Source organism: Malaclemys terrapin, chromosome 2 (assembly GCF_027887155.1).
Source record: "Malaclemys terrapin pileata isolate rMalTer1 chromosome 2, rMalTer1.hap1, whole genome shotgun sequence".
Lineage (NCBI taxonomy): Eukaryota > Metazoa > Chordata > Testudines > Emydidae > Malaclemys > Malaclemys terrapin.
Genome location: NC_071506.1, coordinates 33,326,454 through 33,346,481, shown reverse-complemented (window position 1 = coordinate 33,346,481; position 20,028 = coordinate 33,326,454). Strand labels below are relative to the sequence as shown.

Below are 20,028 nucleotides of genomic sequence, written 5' to 3'. Positions count from 1 at the left end.
TTTTATAGGGGCACAACTAGACTGTCTAACAGCAACAACACGACTATCCCAACAGTTCTTTCTTACCTTAACAAATCTAATTACAGCAGTAAGAGACAGCCCACAAATGTATGCTAGAACGTGTCTACACCTCCGGGGGCACATGGTGGCTATGATGTTTATCATGAAACATGCCAGGCTCCCCATGAGATGCCTCCTTACTGTCTATATTCCACACAGGCACTCACTCAACCGACATCTTACAATACCCAGCAGGGTAAAAGACTTGCTCACATGGTGGACACAGCATACAAATGTGGGGGTTGGGTTTTTTTTGTTTTTTGTTTTTTGTTTTTTTTCAGGTATCCCCTTCCAACAAAAACCTCCAACTGTAACAATCGCCACAGATGCCTCTCTGGTGGGATGGGGGGCACACTTTTGTGACAATACCATCCAAGGTCACCAGTGGAGTCCCCAGTGGAGTCCAATCTCCACATAAATCAACTGGAGCTGAGGCCTGCCAGCATTTTCTCCCTCTAATCCGCAAAAGACTGTCCAGATTCACACGGACATCTTGGCGACTATCTTTTATGTAAATTGCCAAGTAGGGGCCCTATCTTATCCCCTCTGTGCAGAAGCATTCCACCTCTGTCAGTGGTGCATCTTCAACAACATAGACATCATAGCATCCTACCTGCCTGGACGCCAGAATTGGTCTGCAGGAACCAGAGAAGGAACTGGTTCCTGCAGACCAACTAAGCAGGAACTTTTCACAAACCCACAAGTGGGAGATGGATCCCGGAATACTAAAAACTGTATTCAAACAATGGGGATTCCTCTCAATAGATCTCTTGGCAGTGGCCCACAATATCAAGGGCCCACAATGGTGCTCCAGGGCTGGACTGGGCCACACCTCTCTAGGAGACTGCTTCCTTGTGAAATGGGAGGCCCCACTGCTGTATGCCTTCCCCCCGAATCCCTCTATTGAGCCATGTCCTTCACAAGATCAAGCAAGACAAATCTAGGGTCATCCTCCATTGCACCAACGTGGCCCAGACAAACATGATTTCCATACCTGAAACAGATGGCTGTGAGACCACCACAAACCTTCCCTTGTGCCTCATCTGCTGATGCAGGATGCCTCCATCACCCCAACACTTCAGTACCCTATCTCAAGACCTGACTAATCTATGGATGACAGGACTTGAGACAGACTGTTCTAAGAAAGTAGAAGACCTGCTACTGAACAGTCAGCGGCTGACCACACGAAAAACACATGCACAAGCGGAAACGATTCTGTACTTGGTGCCAGGACAAGCAAATTATTCCACAATCGACCTCACTACCCATAATCCTAGACTACATATTGACACTCAAAAAATCAGGCCTATCTACTAGCTCACTCAAAGTGCATCTAGCAGCCATCACCTCCTTACAATGTGAAGGCGTCACCATCTTCGCTCATGCGCTGATTAAACACTTCCAAAGGGCATAGAGAACACTTAGTACACACTACAGGGCCCAACCCCCATGCGGGATCCCAATCTCGTTCTCTGTGCCCTCATGGGCAAACCCTTTGAACCACTAGTGACTTGCTCATTGTTGCACTTATCCATGAAGGTCACCTTCCTAGTAGCTATCACGGCAGCAAGAAGAGTGGGAGAGCAGGGTGCCCCCATCTTACACCACATTCTTCAAAGACAAAGTAATCCTATGACCACATTCTAAATTCATACCCAATGTCACCTCCCCCTTCCATCTCAACCAGCCCATTTACTTACCTGTATTTTTCCCTAAACCACATGCTGACAACAGGGAGGCCTCCCTTCACAGGCTGGATGTCCTCAGAGCGCTAGTGGTTTATATAGAAAGAACAAAAACATTTAGAAAATCATCCAGACTGTTTGTATCCACAGCAGAATGTTCCCGTGGTCAAACCATCTCCAAGCAGAGACTATCTAAATGGATATCTACATGTATCCAATTATGTTACCAAACCTATAATCTGCAAGCTCCATCTGGACTTTGGACCCACTCCACTAGAGCAATATCTACATCTGTAGCCTTTCGCAATAATGTACCCATCACGCACATGTCTAAAGCAGCTACGTGGGCATCAGCCCATACCTTTACCAAACACTATGCATTAGAACAACAATCAGCTGCAGATGCTCAATTTGGACTCTCGGTTCTTTCCTGTGTACATAAATCAACTCTGAAGCCCCTCCCTTCCACTGAGGGTCACTGCTCTACAGTCGCCTAAAGTGGAGCACCCACAGGGACACTCCGAGGAGGAGGCGACGGCAACGACGACTCACCTTGTGCCGAAACGGAGGTTCTTCGAGATGGTTGTCCCTGTGGATGCTCCACTACTCGCTCTCCCCTCTACTTCAGAGTTTCACGTCGATCCTCTGGAGTAGAGAAGGAACTGAGGAATGGTTGGCTGTGCATCTGGGTAACCGCTCGGAGTGGCGCAAATGGCTACTGCGCACGTGCAGCCAACCAGGGCATGGCTACTACAAATCTCCGATTATAAGCGCAGAGCACCAAGACACCTAAAGTGGAGCATCCACAGGGACAACCATCTCGAAGAACCTCAGTTACTGCACAAGGTGAGTAACTTTCTCTTCTACCTGTAGAAGATTTTTACCTGAAAGAGCAGCCTGCTGACTATACAGGTCCTTCACAGACAGCCAAGTCCAGGCAGGCATTGTCTCAGCCTATTTTCAGCATGAAAAGTGAAGGCAACAGAAATAAAGAAGTATATGAAACATCTGACATGCTAAATACCCCCGTATGCTTTTATAAGCACTGCTAACATGGGTAGGCAGGATTGTAAGTATGCTTCCTGTCAATCTAAAAAATTCCTTGGGCTAAGAACTTCTCCCTAGAAAAGGAGGGAAGGGGATGTGGGTCTCAGATCTGTTTCCTGTAGGCATAGGAAGCTTTGGCTCTTTAGATGAGATGCTCAGACAAATCAGTTCCTAGCTATCCACCTGGCAAAGCTGGATGAAGACTCTGCTATATAAGTCTTCCCACTTTCTTCAACTGCTTCTCAGAACAGTATTTTGGATGTCTCTATCTCACCGAGGAGGTCTGCTATTGCGAGATCAACCCTCTATCTGAGACAAGGCACATTTAAAATGAATACTTGGACGAAGTGATCAGTGTTCCTATGGACCCCAGAAGAGAACTTACTTTGCTGTCTGGTGCAAAGTCCATAGTTTAACTACCTTATTAAACCAGTGGAACATAGCCTTGTGTTTCCCCCAGGAGGGCTTTATTTTAGATGTATGAGTGTCCAAGTAAAAAAGGGTCAAGTCTCTGTAGTATAATGTGTTCTGCAGGTTAAAGAAAAGATGCTTTGTATAAATCCCAACATTAAATGCTTTTTTTAGAACATCAATCCTGTCCCAACCTTGCAAAGTCATAGAGCACAACCACTGAACCTGTACTGGAGATATTATTATACTTCTTGTCCATTAGAGTAGACCTCCCGATGGCTATTCTCGCCAGTCAAATGAAGTGGAGTTTTTTTTAAGTTGGTAGCTTTCTCTAACAATAATCAGTATTGTAATTATGATGTGATTGGAATAACAGAGACTTGGTGGGATAACTCACATGACTGGAGTACTGTCATGGATGGATATAAACTGTTCAGGAAGGACAGGCAGGGCAGAAAAGGTGGGGGAGTTGCGTTGTATGTAAGAGAGGAGTATGACTGCTCAGAGCTCCGGTATGATACTGCAGAAAAACCTGAGAGTCTCTGGATAAAGTTGAGAAGTGTGAGCAACAAGGGTGATGTCGTGGTTGGAGTCTGCTATAGACCACCAGACCAGGGGGATGAGGTGGACGAGGCTTTCTTCTGGCAACTAGCAGAAGTTGCTAGATCACAGGCCCTGGTTCTCATGGGAGACTTTAATCACCCTGATATCTGCTGGGAGAGCAATACAGCGGTGCACAGGCAATCCAGGAAATTTTTGGAAAGTGTAGGGGACAATTTCCTGGTGCAAGTGCTGGAGGAACCAACTAGGGGCAAAGCTTTTCTTGACCTGCTGCTCACAAACAGGGAAGAACTAGTAGGGGAAGCAAAAGTGGATGGGAACCTGGGAGGCAGTGACCATGAGATGGTCGAGTTCAGGATCCTGACACAAGGAAGAAAGGAGAGCAGCAGAATACGGACCCTGGACTTCAGAAAAGCAGACTTTGACTCCCTCAGGGAACAGATGGGCAGGATCCCCTGGGAGAATAACATGAAGGGCAAAGGGGTCCAGGAGAGCTGGCTGTATTTTAAAGAATCCTTATTGAGGTTGCAGGAACAAACCATCCCGATGTGTAGAAAGAATAGTAAATATGGCAGGCGACCAGCTTGGCTAAACAGTGAAATCCTTGCTGATCTTAAACGCAAAAAAGAGGCTTATAAGGAGTGGAAGATTGGACAAATGACCAGGGAGGAGTATAAAAATATTGCTCAGGCGTGCAGGAGTGAAATCAGGAAGGCCAAATCACACTTGGAGTTGCAGTTAGCAAGAGATGTTAAGAGTAACAAGAAGGGTTTCTTCAGGTATGTTAGCAACAAGAAGAAAATCAAGGAAAGTGTGGGCCCCTTACTGAATGAAGGAGGCAACCTAGTGACCGAGGATGTGGAAAAAGCTAATGTACTCAATGATTTTTTTGCCTCTGTCTTCACGCACAAGGTCAGCTCCCAGATTGCTGCACTGGGCAGTACAGCATGGGGAGAAGGTGACCAACCCTCTGTGGAGAAAGAAGTGGTTCGGGACTATTTAGAAAAACTGGACGTGCACAAGTCCATGGGGCCGGATGCGCTGCATCCGAGGGTGCTAAAGGAGTTGGCGGGTGAGATTGCAGAGCCATTAGCCATTATTTTTGAAAACTCATGGCGATCGGGGGAGGTCCCAGATGACTGGAAAAAGGCTAATGTAGTGCCCATCTTTAAAAAAGGGAAGAAGGAGGATCCGGGGAACTACAGGCCAGTCAGCCTCACCTCAGTCCCTGGAAAAATCATGGAGCAGGTCCTCAAGGAATCAATTATGAAACATTTAGAGGAGAGGAAAGTGATCAGGAACAGTCAGCATGGATTCACGAAGGGGAAGTCGTGCCTGACTAACCTAATTGCCTTCTATGATGAGATAACTGGCTCTGTGGATGAGGGGAAAGCAGTGGATGTGTTATTTCTTGACTTTAGCAAAGCTTTTGATACTGTCTCCCACAGTATTCTTGCCACCAAGTTAAAGAAGTATGGGCTGGATGAATGGACTCTAAGGTGGATAGAAAGCTGGCTAGATCGTCGGGCTCAACGGGTAGTGATCAATGGCTCCATGTCTAGTTGGCAGCCGGTTTCAAGTGGAGTGCCCCAAGGGTCGGTCCTGGGGCCGGTTTTGTTTAATATCTTTATTAATGATCTGGAGGATGGTGTGGACTGCACTCTCAGCAAGTTTGCAGATGACACTAAACTAGGAGGCGTGGTAGATACACTAGAGGGTAGGGATCGGATACAGAGGGACCTAGACAAATTAGAGGATTGGGCAGAAAAAAACCTGATGAGGTTCAACAAGGACAAGTGCAGAGTCCTGCACTTAGGACGGAAGAATCCCATGCACTGCTACAGACTAGGGACCGAATGGCTAGGTAGCAGTTCTGCTGAAAAGGACCTAGGGGTCACAGTGGACGAGAAGCTGGATATGAGTCAACAGTGTGCTCTTGTTGCCAAGAAGGCTAACGGCATTTTGGGCTGTATAAGTAGGGGCATTGCCAGCAGATCGAGGAACGTGATCGTTCCCCTTTATTCGACATTGGTGAGGCCTCATCTGGAATACTGTGTCCAGTTTTGGTCCCCACACTACAAGAAGGATGTGGAAAAATTGGAAAGAGTCCAGCGGAGGGCAACAAAAATGATTAGGGGTCTGGAGCACATGACTTATGAGGAGAGGCTGAGAGAACTGGGATTGTTTAGTCTCCAGAAGAGAAGAATGAGGGGGGATTTGATAGCAGCCTTCAACTACCTGAAGGGGGGTTCCAAAGAGGATGGAGCTCGGCTGTTCTCAGTGGTGGCAGATGACAGAACAAGGAGCAATGGTCTCAAGTTGCAGTGGGGGAGGTCCAGGTTGGATATCAGGAAAAACTATTTCACTAGGAGGGTGGTGAAACACTGGAATGCGTTACCTAGGGAGGTGGTGGAGTCTCCTTCCTTGGAGGTTTTTAAGGCCCGGCTTGACAAAGCCCTGGCTGGGATGATTTAGCTGGGAATTGGTCCTGCTTTGAGCAGGGGGTTGGACTAGATGACCTCTTGAGGTCCCTTCCAACTCTGATATTCTATGATTCTATGATTCTATGAATTATCATTCAGACACGTAGTCCTTACTACTGTAATAGCATTTATTCCCCAAGTACATTTGTGACGGGGATTCCAGTGGGGGCCAGGTGTGGTCACTCAATTAGGGTGAACTGCAAAGAATGGGGCAGACACTCCCCAAAAAGCTGGTGCATATTTTCAATACTTAGATTTACCAAGCCAGCACAAAAGTTTCTTTATTACCTTACTCATTACTCAGAAGTCCAGACAACACAGTTCCCTTAAAGTGATCCAGCCTCAGGTCTCCATCCAGGTACCTAAGCCAAATATAATGATTTCTGAACATCTTATCTAATCATATAAAAGAAAAGGTTCTACCAATCCCAAAGGATCAGACACATTACTTCCCAGGTTAATGAATGTTTCAAATCTTACCCAAATACATGCTACAGCCAATTCTTATTAACTAAAATTTATTAAAAATAAGAGTATGGTTAAAAGATTAATATACATACAGATATGAGTTCAGTTCACTGAGGTTCAGATTCACAGCAGAGATGGTGAGCTTTGTCGTTGCAAAGAGTTCTTTCAGAAGTAGTTCATAGGTTATAGTCCAATGTTCAAATATATTCAGGGTGTACCAGCATAACTGGGACCTCAGTCTTGCAACTCAAACTTCCCCCGATGAAGCTTAAGCAGATATGAGATGACTGAATCAAGACCCAAGGATCTTTTATATAATTTCATGTCCTCTTTGACAAGTTGGGAGTTCCTCTGGGAATAAGCTAATTAGGATGACTTTGAAGGAGGTCCATCATCAGTACTTAGCTATACGGATTAACATAAGGCAATTTGCTTGTTTCGCCACCATTCACAGATGACTTAATTTCAAAGATAAATTAATAGAGATATCCTATGCCAGGATGTTCTTTTGATCTCTGAATTAACAGAATACAACATAGACAGTGTCTGTTGATTACATTGTTGACCTTACTCATATATATGTAAATACACAAAAACACAAACATTATCTTCCCACATGTCTTTTGAAGCTTATTTATTTTGCAGGATGTTTAACCCTTTCTGGCCATGTGTCACAACATTCAAGAAATATTTCACCTTTGTTAAACAGCAAAGTCCAGTCCTTAGCATAGGTGCTGGAACTGGGAGTGCTGCCACACCCCTGGCTTGAAGTGGTTTCCCTTATATACAGTTTGGTTCAATGGCTCTCAGTCTCTGGTCCTTAGGAGCACTCTAAGGGCTGGTCTCCACTACCAGGGAAATCGGTGCTGCTGCAATCAATGCAGTAAGGATCGGTTTAGCGGGTCTAGTGACGCCCTGCTAAATCGACGGCAGAGCACTCTCTAGTTGACGCCAGTACTCCGGCTTTCTGAGAAGAGTAAGGGAAATTGACCGGAGAGCATCTCCTGTCAACTCAACACCATGAAGACACTGGGGTAAGTTGACCTAAGTTACATTGTCTCCAGCTACGTTATATACGTAGCTGGAGTAGCATAAGTTAGGTTGATTTACCCCCACAGTGAAGATAAGCCCTCAGTCTCAGAGTAGGGTAGTCATGTCTCCATCAATTCATAACTGCACCTAACTGCATATTAGTCATCCAATCTTAGCCAATGTAATTCATTTCTTTTGGCAGAAGCTTTCTCCATGCCATAGTGTCCAGAGGAAGGTGTACAAGATATGTAAATATAACCTATCTTGTTTTGGGTGTCCTATTTAAAGGATGATCCTGCTTCCCAGCTTGGATGTAGGCTATGAAAATCCCATTATAACAGATCTATGGACCTTAGCACAAGGATGAGTATATAACAGGGTAGTGGATTGGAGCAGGAGAAGTTCACAGTTTAAAATGATCTGTTAATATATCAGACAATATGTGAATGAACATGTTTCTCTTCTAAGTAGGGGTGGAAAAAATAAGCAAGCACTGGTACTCAAATTAGTATTTTATTTGTCATTCAGGTATTGTACTTTGACAGCCTTTTAAAGGACAACAGGCAAATGACTTAATAATTAAATAGGTATAGTGGTATTCATATGAAGAACCACGGAGGGTAATGCAAGAACCTATACATACAGCATTTCATATCACAATATTTATCTGCAAATTAGAGCCCAGTCCTGCAGCTCTTATTTGCATGATTAGTCGCATTGTCACCAAAAAGGCTATTGGATCAGACCTGCAATGTAATATGTTTTTATCTTGGCTAACTTCACAATCAGTTATCTTGCTTACAATGTTAATATTGTTTTAGAACAAGACATACTATAGGAGCATATTATTTGGTTCTTGAATTATTTGCCTGTAAAAATTTGAGGTCTGTTTTATTTGCTTACAAAAAATATGCCTATCAGGAAGTTCAAACTGGAGTATTTGTGTTTTAATGCTAAATTAACAGTTCTTGGTTTACCAAATTGAGGCAAAATGTACGGATACCCTTTTCTTCTGCAAGAAGATGTTTGATCTTTCAGTTTGAAAGAAACTTATCAAAGGAAATCATTTGGGTTCTCATTTTTAACTGTATGTAAATAGTTTGCCCAAACTTTTTTCCTCCTAAATGAACATTTTATTCTGGCAATAGTATATACTGTGTGAAATTTACATAGTAATAGTCTTGAGACGCTGTTGTCTATATAATCCAGTAAGCATTATACGCAATATAGAAATCTATACTATAGTACAGCATAGAAGTGAGGTACAAAGTATAGAAACACCACTTTAAACTTTTCTTTAAACCATACATTGCTGAATTCTGCCACCTTTACCCTCATTGAACATTGCTTGGGCTGAAATAGTGCCATTGACTTCATTGGAACAACCTAACATGAATAAGGGCTGTAGAATTAGGCCCATATTCTGTAGAACATCTTATGAAACACCGGCTTTCTGAATACACAGAGGATGTATTCTCTTTGTTTATTTAGGAAAAATATTTCTCATGTATTCCTCACTCACAGAAGTAGGCTCTGTCTACTGGAAAATGTCTCTACCATTGCTACTCCTGCATCTTGATCTTGTACATTTTCTGTAATGCAGCTGTTTACAAGTGTCTAGCACCATACACTTAATTCCAGGAACAAGTAGAGAATATGTGCTGTATGTTAATTTACCTTTATTGCTATAGATGTATTGAATAGGAAATCATTTCTATATACGGATATGCAGTAATTTTCATGAATTTCCATATCCTCTATGCATTCAAGTCTTGCCTTGTGTTCAGTATTTTTCTGTAGGGGATGTATGCCACCATTCCATCCATTTCTCAGTCTTAAATATAAAGCCCTCTGTGTACAAGTTTTATCTTACTTTGTGTATGAAATGTAAGGGAAAACATCACAGATACAGTGCTCACCATTAAAACATCAACATTTGTCAATTAGTTACTACAGCATGGTGTCTGCAGTAGTATTTTGCTATACTTAAAATAGGAAATAACTGGTATATCCTATACCTTAGTTGTAAATGCAGATGCTGTACATTCAAATTCTATTTGTATGCCCTTAAATAGATTTTTAGTGACTTAATTATGAAATGTAGGACAGGACTGAAGGGTCAATTTAATAGATTGCACATTCAAGTTCATATTCTCAGTTGGTTCCTGATCCAACCCACTTTATAACTCCAAAAATCACATCTAAGTTAATTTAGAGTGGGGAAAGTCTTGTATGTGAAAGCAACTCAGGGTTGGGATTGAGGTGGAGCTGTCTCTGCTGCCATTATGCTTTTACATTTATTTTGGTGCATGCAATACATGTATTCACTTCAGTTCTTCCACATCCATCCTTATCTGAGTGGTAAATAACTTTATAATGCTGCAAACTCAGTTGGTAGAGGGCACAATACAAAGGGAATAGCAAAAGGATGCTTGGTATCACAGGAGTAATTATAAAACATCTGACTCCCTAGAACTAATGTTAAGTATCTTTCCGACTGTGTGGTAAATTCCTATATTCACAACGTTGACTATTTAATGGTGCGGTCACTGGCAGCAATGGAAAAATTTGGTGTATTTTAAGTTTACCATAATGGGTTGTTGTACATTTATTTCAATAAAGTGATTATGACATGATCATCCCTGCCTTGCCATAGCATTTCTCCCTCAAAGTCCACCAGCCCATGTTTCCTAGCTCTCATGAGAATCCCAACAACCTTGTCTGAAATACGGACATATCTGTCAAAGAGTTCCCCAAAGGTGACTTGGATCTTGCCATCGCGCCTCAGCTGAGCCATTGTTGCAATGATAAAGCACATATCTCTTATCTCCCGGTGAATGTGAGTCTCCGCTCTCTTGGCCCTTTCAGCAGTTTTCGTTCCCTCTTTAGGACGACCATAGCCCTTATCTCCTTTGTGCAGGCGTGTCGACTGGGCCAGTTGGTAGTCAAATTCCTCACTGAAAGGATTCAGCTTCTGCGTTATCACATGCTGGTCTGCCCATTCTTGCCATCTGCCCTTCAGAGCATTAACAGGACTGTATTTCCGGTGGGCCTTGCTGCTTAGTTCTTCTGTAAACCTGCTTGCACTAAAAGAAACAAAGATGGGGCTTGATTTTTTTTTTCATTTCACCACTTTTAGGGGCTCTTTTGTTCTATTTACTGTTTTCTGTTGTAAGAGACAACTTTTTCCAGTCCAGAGTACTAACCACTAGGTGGCATATTTTTACTAATTCTAAAGTTAGTTCTTCAGTGTAGGCATATTAGATTTATCTATCAATTTTGTATTTAAAAGCCACACCATTCATTGCCAGGCTGATCTTGCATAAGACACCAACTTATACACTGGATCTCAATTTTATTAGCCACATTTTCTGCCCAGTATTAACCCACTCTGTGGGTGCAAAAGAGTGAATGCAATTACCTCTCCAGTTTACTTGCTCGCTTAGCTATCCTTCTTGTTTCTGCCAGTTCATCAGGGGCCTAGAAATTGAAGTGCAATTATTGGCACTTCAAATTTAGTTCAAGTGCAAATATTGCACCCACCGCTATTCATAATTGAAAAAATGGGGCCAGTGTCTGAAAATTTGCCCCTTTCAGTCAATTTTGATTTGATTAATATAACAGGGTGCATAAGTATAAGACAAGTACTACCCCATACAACAGGAAAAGACTTACTTTTCATTTAAGCCCCAACTAAAAAATGTGACCCAACATTTTTAGCTCATTTAGTTAAAGATTTTCAAAGGCCCAAAGGGCAGGAAGGTGGTGTCCTGACTACACTCTAATCCCATTCAACCTTGAGCCTGCTAAAAACATCCATGGCTACAATGTCATTCATATGTATTGGGCCAAGTCCTGAGAGGCAGTTATATTGCAGAATGCGAATCAGGGCAAATGTGCAAAATGGTTTAAATTCCTTGATGCTGTTACTACTCTGAGGGCAGCTCTAACCTACCTGGCTGCAACGGCCCAATGGGGCCAAAATGCAACCAAGTATCCCAGCCACAAGCGCTTCCCTTCAACCACACCTCCGCCCCTGCTCTGCTGGTAGTGGAGAGAAAGGGTGATTGGTGTAAAAGCCCCTATCTTACTTCTGTGCCACTGGAGGATACCTGGGGTGTGATCTCCCTGGGCCACTTAAGTTGCTTTTTAAAGTCAGTTGCACCAGTGATGTGGTGTAAAGCACGGGACAGTCATGGCCATAATGATGTAAAGCACTATTTTGCAATCATGGAATATTGTGTGTGTGTGTGTGTGTGTGTGTGTGTGTAAGATGAAGGTCTGGAAGAAGTGTCACAATATTACATTGCGGTACTATCAGCAAACCAGCTGTGCAGCTTGTTGCCAGGTCTGCAGATAGAACTTGGTGAGCTTTTGACTCTGAGTTGTTGTTCTGTTGTCCTGTTTGGAGTTGTGCCTCCCCCCCCCGCCCTCCAAAAAAAAAAACGTTCAGGGAATTTGGCTTCTGAAACTTGCAGTTCTCATAAGATCCACAAAGGGCCCTAAACCTTTACACAGCATCCTGTCCAGCTCTGGCCCCATTGGGCTCCTTGACTGGCCACTTCCCCCAACTCAATAAAGAGGGTATGTTGTGGAGGGAAAACCGAGGTAAGTTAATGCTGACTGAGTCAAAAGTAATTTATACTGATGGTCTCAGTGCGGCTGAAGTGCAGCCCACACCATAGAGGGGGTGTCTATACAGCAACTAGACACCCACAGCTGACCATGCCAGACGACTCGGGCTTGGGTTCACAGGGCTCAGGCTGCAGGGCTGTTTCATTGCTGCATAGACGTCCTGGGCTGGAGCCCGAGCTCTGGGACCCTCACACCTCAAGCTCCAGCTTGCGCTCAGACGTCTATACAGCAATGAAACAGCCCGAGCCCCACGAGCCAGTGGGTTTTCTTCGCTGTGTAGACATATCCTGAAAGTGGTTGTCCTTACTCATATGCTTAGCTTGCTTCAGCCCTACTCCCTGTGGAACTCTTCAAAACTCCTGTAGCAGGAATTTCCTGGGATCAGGAGAAGTGAAGGAGGCAGCATTGTTGAACACTGCATTCTCTGTTCGGTCTTTTATTTACTTTGTCTCCTGCATTTTCTGTTCCCACCTAGCTCTTTAATCCTCCTTTCTAACCAAATACTGTTATCGCCTTTCCATTCTAATCTTCTCCCTAGCTGCCTAGATTAGGACCACTTTATTTCACATTTATTTTTTACTCTCAAACCCTACATGGCTAGGGATAATCTAATTCTCACTTTGCCTTTTCTACATGCATCATACAGTTTAACCCTTCCTGCTTTTCGCATTTCTGTTTTGCCCCACTGTCTACTTTCTTGAAGCATTAACCAGTAAATACACTGACTTCCAGTTTATTTTTTCAGATTAGTCTCTCCTTCTCTTTCTCATATGTTATCAACTGCTTGAGGCAGAAAACATATCTTTTGGGTTTGTACAGCTCCTAACACAATGGATCCCTGATCCAAACTGGGGCCTTAGGACACTACCACATTATAAGTAATAATAATAATAATAAGGTGTATTTGCAAGAATGCATTCTGTATTTCTAAGGAGACATTGTCCTTTGCATGATCTGTGCTGTCAATTCCCTCTGTTCCTTTGGGTGCCTAATGTATGAGAACTTCCATGCTCTTTTCTTCTGTGTGGCAGTTTTCATTACTCATGCACCACCAGTTTTGTTTCTAGGTACAGACTAAATATTATCATCCCAGAATGTAGAATTTGCATGCAGTCTGCTGGGAGATCAGTCTGACTCCAGCTAGAGTTACAGCTGGCATGGATGTGGGAGCTGATGTGAGAAATAATTACTGGCACTGTGTGTTCTCACTGAAACCTTGAGGGGAAACAGAAGACTGCCTTATTTAAAACAAAACAAAACCAAAAAATAAGTGTGTGGTTGTTAAAGCAAAACTGATTAACAAAAATAGCAGGTTTCATGATATGTTCTGAGAATATAAATTTAAAGTGAAATATGACTGTTTTAAAAAAATATAATCCTAAGAGCAGCACTATAAATGCAAAAAAATTATTCTTTCCAAGCAGATTTCAGTAAGGCAGACAGCTGTAAGGAATATAAAAGGTATTATTTTACCCATTTACACCTCAGTATGTATGGTTAATCTTGTGTTCTCCCAGGTAACTGCATTAAGATTTGACATATAAGATATTTGAGATATTCAGGCAACCCCAGTAGAAAGATAGTTACTTCCTTGCTAGTTAAATTTTATTTTTAGTGAGCAGTTCATTTTAATTTGGGTTGGTTCCAGGTAGAGCTGGTCACATTATTAGTTGCAGATAACACCCCTTGCAAATTTATTCCCTTTCCACCCTGTTTGTGAATTGCCAACATACTGATCCTGATTTCTGAGGCTGTACAATGCACTTTATTTGTATTATCTGATTACTATGGGTGGTCAGTTCTCAGCCTCTATTTGAGAACTCTTTCATATTGGCTATTAGCCATTCATTATTTGTGGGATGTGATTAGTCATCTGTATAACATGGTATTGGTCTGTTCCCTGATTGGATGACTGAAACAGAAGAAAGATGAACAGTGAATAAGGCCCTTCTGTTTTGAATTTTCAGAGCTCTGTTTGTGCTAAAATGTGTGAAATATGAACACTTCTGTGAATAACTGCTGATGTTTATAGATAATTAATGATGTGACCCTAGGGATAGCAGTGGAGCAGAGTCCATCTGTTTGTTTGCAGATGTATCAATGTATCTGTTTTGGCATTATTCCACCAGCTCTACTGCCAGGGCTCTCATTTCTGACATGGTGATTTGGATACAGTATGAACACGCTGGTCCTGATTCTCCACAGCCCTGGTGCCGTGTGGAGCTTGTTTACGTCCAGGCTAAGTGTGTGTAAAATCCTGCTATTCTGATCTGATAGATTTTGCACTCAGTCTGCTCTTAGTTGGCATAGGTGTAGATGACAACAGACGATGCGAGGCAGTGGAGACATGGCTCCTGAGAGGAAAGGGCAATACAGGGCCAGCTGGCTCCCTTACTCCGTGAAACCTGCAACAGGAGGAAAACTCTACAAGGATCCACTCATGTATGATCACAGTAGTCTTCTGTGACTTCTGGCCTTAGAAGCTATGAATCTATGAACATTCTTCCAATAGAGGGAACAGGGGTTGTCTTGTTGAATAAACAGAGAGGCACTGCAATGCTGAGCCCCAAACTGATTAAGGAGCCTAAATATTTGCAGAATGGACTTAGGCACTTAGAAACCTAAATCCTACTGAGCATCAATGGGATTTTGGCTCCTAAATCGTGAAATCCCTCTTGAAAATGAGCTTTAGGCTCCTAAATCAGTTGGACATTACAATGCTACATTTAGCAATGCATCAATACCTTTACAAATCTGGGCCTAAATTCTTAGGCTGGGATTTTCAGAGGCTTCAGGGAGTTGTGTCCAGCTACCATGGGACGTTTAATGGATTTGGATACCTAAGGGTTAATGTTGCAAAAGTGCCCAACTCACTTAGAAGTCTAAGTCCCATGACTTTCCATGGGACTTAGGCTCCTAAGTGAGTTGTACACTTTGGAAAATTCTACCCTAAATCCTGCAGGCTCTCTTGCAAATCCCAGCCTTAGATGCTGTATTTGAAAGTGATGTAAAAAATAAGCTGAAGCTAAAAAGTACCCCAGGCATCTTGAATAATCTAGGCCAGTGATACTCAGACTGAGGCGTGTGAGCCACAAGTGGCTCTTCAATGTATCTCCTGCAACTCTTCACAGCACATGATATTAAACCACTGTGTGATTTTAATTATTAACCAATCTAAGTTATTAACCCATCAGGATGCTTTTACTATGTTATTAACCAACTCTAGTTGATAAGATGATGATACTTGATCAAGCCATGGGCAGTGGGTGGAGCCCCCCATTGGGGAGGCTAGCCCAGCTCCACCCCTTCTGCCCGTATGCCTCTGCCCCAGCAGCTGGATCACCGAGGCCCCAAGCCTCCTTCCCCATTCTCCCCTCCCCAGCACACCTGCCTGGAGCTGGGCCAGCTGCAGCTGCTCCGCGCCTCGCCTCGCCTTTCCTTCCCAGACCCCAAGTGGTGTGGAGAAAAGTGTCTCTCAGGTCTGGAAGAAGCTTTTGATATGTCTCGTGCAGGTTCCGGGGCAGCTGAGAAGGCGGTATTTGCTACTCAGGTTCTTGGGTTCATCAGTAATCTCCCTGGAGTCCAGGGAGCTTACTGATGAACCCGGGAAGCTGAATAGCACATACTTCCTCCTCAGCCACCCTGGAACCTGCACGGGGCACAATAAAACTTCCCCCCCCCTCAACCCCACAACTGGGAGTCCAGTGGCCGCGGCACCCTGGCCTATTATACCTGCTGCCCATGGATCAGTCATTTTGCATTTACTCTCTTATTCATATATATATATATATATATATATATATGAATGAGAGAGAGTAAATGAAACAATGAATTCACACTACTGTGGCTCTTTGGGTCATGTTGATCGCTAATTTGGCTCCTCAACCACTGAGGTCTGAGTACCCTGATCTAGGAAATCCTTTTTCTCTGTTTCCCCCTCTTCCTTTTTCCAGGTAGTTTCTATTGCTATCCTACAGGTGGCAAGGAAGCTTATACATCTTTGTTAATTTTTTTTCTTTTTAAGGTTTGCAAACAAGTCTAGCTTGCTTTATGTCTATATGCAGTGCTCTTCAGGTAAGGCAAATGTTTACAGTAGTATTTACTTTGTAGGAAGTACATTTTTAAATATATAAAATCAATTTCCCTCTTGAAGTCTCTGGTGTATGAATAATTTGTTTTCCTGAAATCAAAGTGACTATATTGGAAGGGCAAGCTACAACCCAACTGTTTGCAGCCTTTTTCTGCAAAGTTTGCTCTGTGGGAGACCTCGTGAGGAGCTATTTGACGTCAGGGCATGTCTATTCTTCTTGGAGCTACCTCTGTAGGCCAAATCCTGTTTGTATTGAAATGAATGAGAGTTCTCCATTGATTGCAATATCTGGATTTGAATCCCCCGATTATTTTGGTAACACATGGAGTCAAAAATTAACATACAATTTTTGTTTGTAATCTTCAGACAGGAACCCTTACAAGGAGATATTAGTTTGGTGCTAAGATTTAGACTTGCTGTTTAATTCATTATAGGAGAGGTATGTTTTTCATAATAATTCTTTCCACGTATATTTAAAATGAAAGTAAAATATGCTGCAATTCTTAATCTAAATAACAGATTGTGCTCTTTGTGTTTTCCTCACACCATGTTGCAGACATAAGGGAACCTCCTACACATCAGATTGTTTCTGAAGGATAAAACATTATTTTGTAAAATTTGATTATAGTGATTTTTCAGACATGCCAGGGATTTTACACTTGACAATTCATACTTGGTGTTCAATTCTGTAGAGAAAAGTATAGTGTCTTTCTTGACTAACTAAATAATCAGATCAGTTCCATGTCTCTGAGTTAATACCACAGATGTTTGCAGCAAATGTAATGTTTTTGTAAATTTGTCTCCAATGGTTTATTTTATATTTACCTACTTTGTGAGCAGAATCCAGAAACTTGTATAGGTTCAAATTCAGTAAAATACTTAAGCACATGCTTAACTTTAAGCATGAGTTTAAGCCTATCCCTATTCAGCCAAAGCACTTATGCCTAAAGGAGCCAAAAAAGTGGTCAGAGTCTTAACTATGGTGATTTTTACTTACATGCAAAGGGTTGAATTGATTTCTTTAATGACTGTAAATTTAGTATTTTTCATAGATTCCTAGACCCAAAGGGACCATTGTAATCATCCATCTATAACACAGGCCATAGAATTTCCCCTAAATAATTCCTAGAGCAGATCTGTTAGAAAAAATCCAGTTTTGAATTAAAAATTGTCAGAGATGGAGAATCCACCATCACCTTTGTTAAATTGTTCCAATGGTTAATTACCATCACTGTTAAAAATAAATGCCTTATTTCCAGTCTGAATTTGTCTAGCTTCAGCTTCCAGCCATTGGGTCATGTTGTTTCTTTCTCTGCTAGACTGAAGAGTCCATTATCAAATGTGTGTTCCCCATGTAGGAACTTAACTGTAATCAAGTCACCCCTTAATCTTTTTTCGTTAAGCTAAATAGATGGAGCTCATAGAGTCTATCACTGTGAGGCATGTTGTCTAATCCTTTAATCATTCTCTGGCTCTTCTCTGAACCCTCTCCAATTTATCGACATCCATCTGAAATGGAGGACACAGAACTGAACACAGTATTCCAACAGCGGTCACACCAACACATGCAAGTACTGCCATAGCCATTTCAGCCACAGTGTTCCGGTGGGACTGATTATTCACCACAACCCCCAAATATTTTCCTCCTCATGTGTGTGCATATATGCAAGAGAGTGGGAGTCAAATCTCAATTTCAAAGGAGTCTCAACCCAGCCTCCATTTTTGTGCATACAAGTTTGCATCCAAAATGACTCTGCATATTTCTAGCACAAACACGTGCATGCGGGTGATATACATTCCATCAGGTGCATGCATAGGTGTTACTGCTGGAAAAATTAACATGGGAATGGTTGCAAGTGTGTACAACTTTGCATCCAGGAATCTACTTTTTAAAATATTGTCCTAGTCATGTCTTTCCTTCTAGCATCGATCATCTGTTAGGCTCAGGTGGGTGTATTCCAAATCATAAATGTCCTGTGATTGGAGGTTAGAAGGCGAACTTTGGTAGACCTTGACCTTTCCAACCTTTTCCTTGTTTATTTCTATTAAAGTTTGGAATGCTGTTCATTGCAAATAATTTATTCAATGAATTTAGCCCATTTCTCTGTTGATCTTTATCCACAGAGCGAGTTCAATTTTTAGCAATCTATTCAAGATTCAAACTTTTTTATCACATGGTTTATGTAGATACATTTCAGCCTACGACTTTGAGGTGAACCATTTATCACAATAATCAATGAGTATTTTACTCACGCTGTGTGAGTAAGGATCCAAGTCCCATGGTATTATCTTTGTGAGTTTGAAGTTATCAAATCAGGGGTGGAAATGGGGGGGGCTGTCTTTTCTTAAAACTTTATAGTCTCCCTTTTGCCCTTATCCAGCTCCTAAAATTTTGGCTTCCCATTTTCTCCTCTCCCTCCTGGAAATCCATATCTGCCTCAGGGACTAACAACCATTTTGGTGCACTCTAATGAAGTGTTTGTTCACTTACAGTGATGGCATGGGTCGTTTAATCCTCATAATGTGGTCAGCGTCTACTTGCTGGAGTCTGTCTTCTGCCTCTCCCCCATAGCCACTGTCCTCTGTATCCAGGCTGTCACTGCGACATTTATGTAGCTCCAACTCTGGGACTTTATCCTCTTGTTCCATCTGTTTCCAACCCTTGGTTAGCTCTGTCACCAGATTTGAGCACTTCCTCCGCCTTGTAGGAGACATTTTGTCACCAAGGATTTTGTCAAAATTACTTGACTCCTCCTTGCACCCGCAGATCTCTGGGCTCCCATTATCCTTCTCATATCTATCACTGAGGAGGCTAATGTCATTTCCTCTTTCATAGACTTTACTTACAACAGTTTTGGTCACCTCTTTGCTTTTAATGTTAAACTTTCTGAGAGCTTCATCAGATTCACTTGAATCTTTTTCTACATCCCTGTTAGCCACTACCTCCTTCCCTGAGGATTTTTCCTCGCCCTTTTCTTGGTCGCTCTTAGTAGAAACTGGCCATCCTGATAATAGCCTTTCTTTTGGTGGCTCAGCTGGTGGTTCTTCTGCATTGGGCATCCATCCTGAGGGCTCTTGGGCTTGCTTTGTGTTGTGGTCACTTGCCCACTGTTGCCAGCCTCGTGCCAAGCTGATTACTAGGCTGGCGGTTCGGATCTTTTTGATGGCCCTTTTTGCAGGTGTCGCTTTTTGGCCTTCTTCTGGAGGCATGTTGCTGTCTGCTGCTGCTGCTTCTCTATCTCTTGTGGTTACCACCTAGTGAATGAATATCCTAGACTGAATAACTTCCAGAGGAGAGAGCTACAGGGATTTAAATAGAAGCAGGAGGAGTTTGTGATATTGGAAACTATGTGAAGCATTTCTCACAGATATAGTGCCTCTACTCTGACAGCGTTCTTTTTTTAATACCTCCGGGCTTGCATTTTGTCTCAGCAGATGGACAGTGCATAAGGTAAACAAGGATGACACAGTCTGCCTACTCTTCTGCAGCAGCCCCATGGAAATTAACAGCTCCTGTAAAACCCCTCTCTAGGGTCTCTTTAGTCCTGAATTTGCT

At 42.5% G+C, this 20,028-nt stretch overlaps 1 protein-coding gene across 1 annotated transcript; it reads right to left on the bottom strand.

Moving 5' to 3' along the window:
• Positions 1-9,404: 9,404 nt before the first annotated feature.
• On the bottom strand, positions 9,405-19,735 carry ABRA (actin binding Rho activating protein). The gene is made up of 2 exons (XM_054021019.1): positions 18,964-19,735; positions 9,405-10,833 (listed from the first exon to the last, which is right to left on the bottom strand). Exons 1-2 carry the CDS (start codon positions 19,680-19,682, stop codon positions 10,356-10,358), a joined length of 1,197 nt encoding a protein of 398 aa, XP_053876994.1. The 5' UTR covers positions 19,683-19,735; the 3' UTR covers positions 9,405-10,355.
• Positions 19,736-20,028: the final 293 nt, after the last annotated feature.

Coding starts and splice junctions, on each gene's coding strand:
- ABRA (XM_054021019.1), bottom strand. CDS start 19,682: ATGCCTCCAGAAGAAGGCCAAAAAGCGACACCTGCAAAAAGGGCCATC. Junction 10,834..18,963: donor AAACGACCCATGCCATCACT/GTAAGTGAACAA, acceptor TGTTTCTTTTAG/TGCAAGCAGGTTTACAGAAG.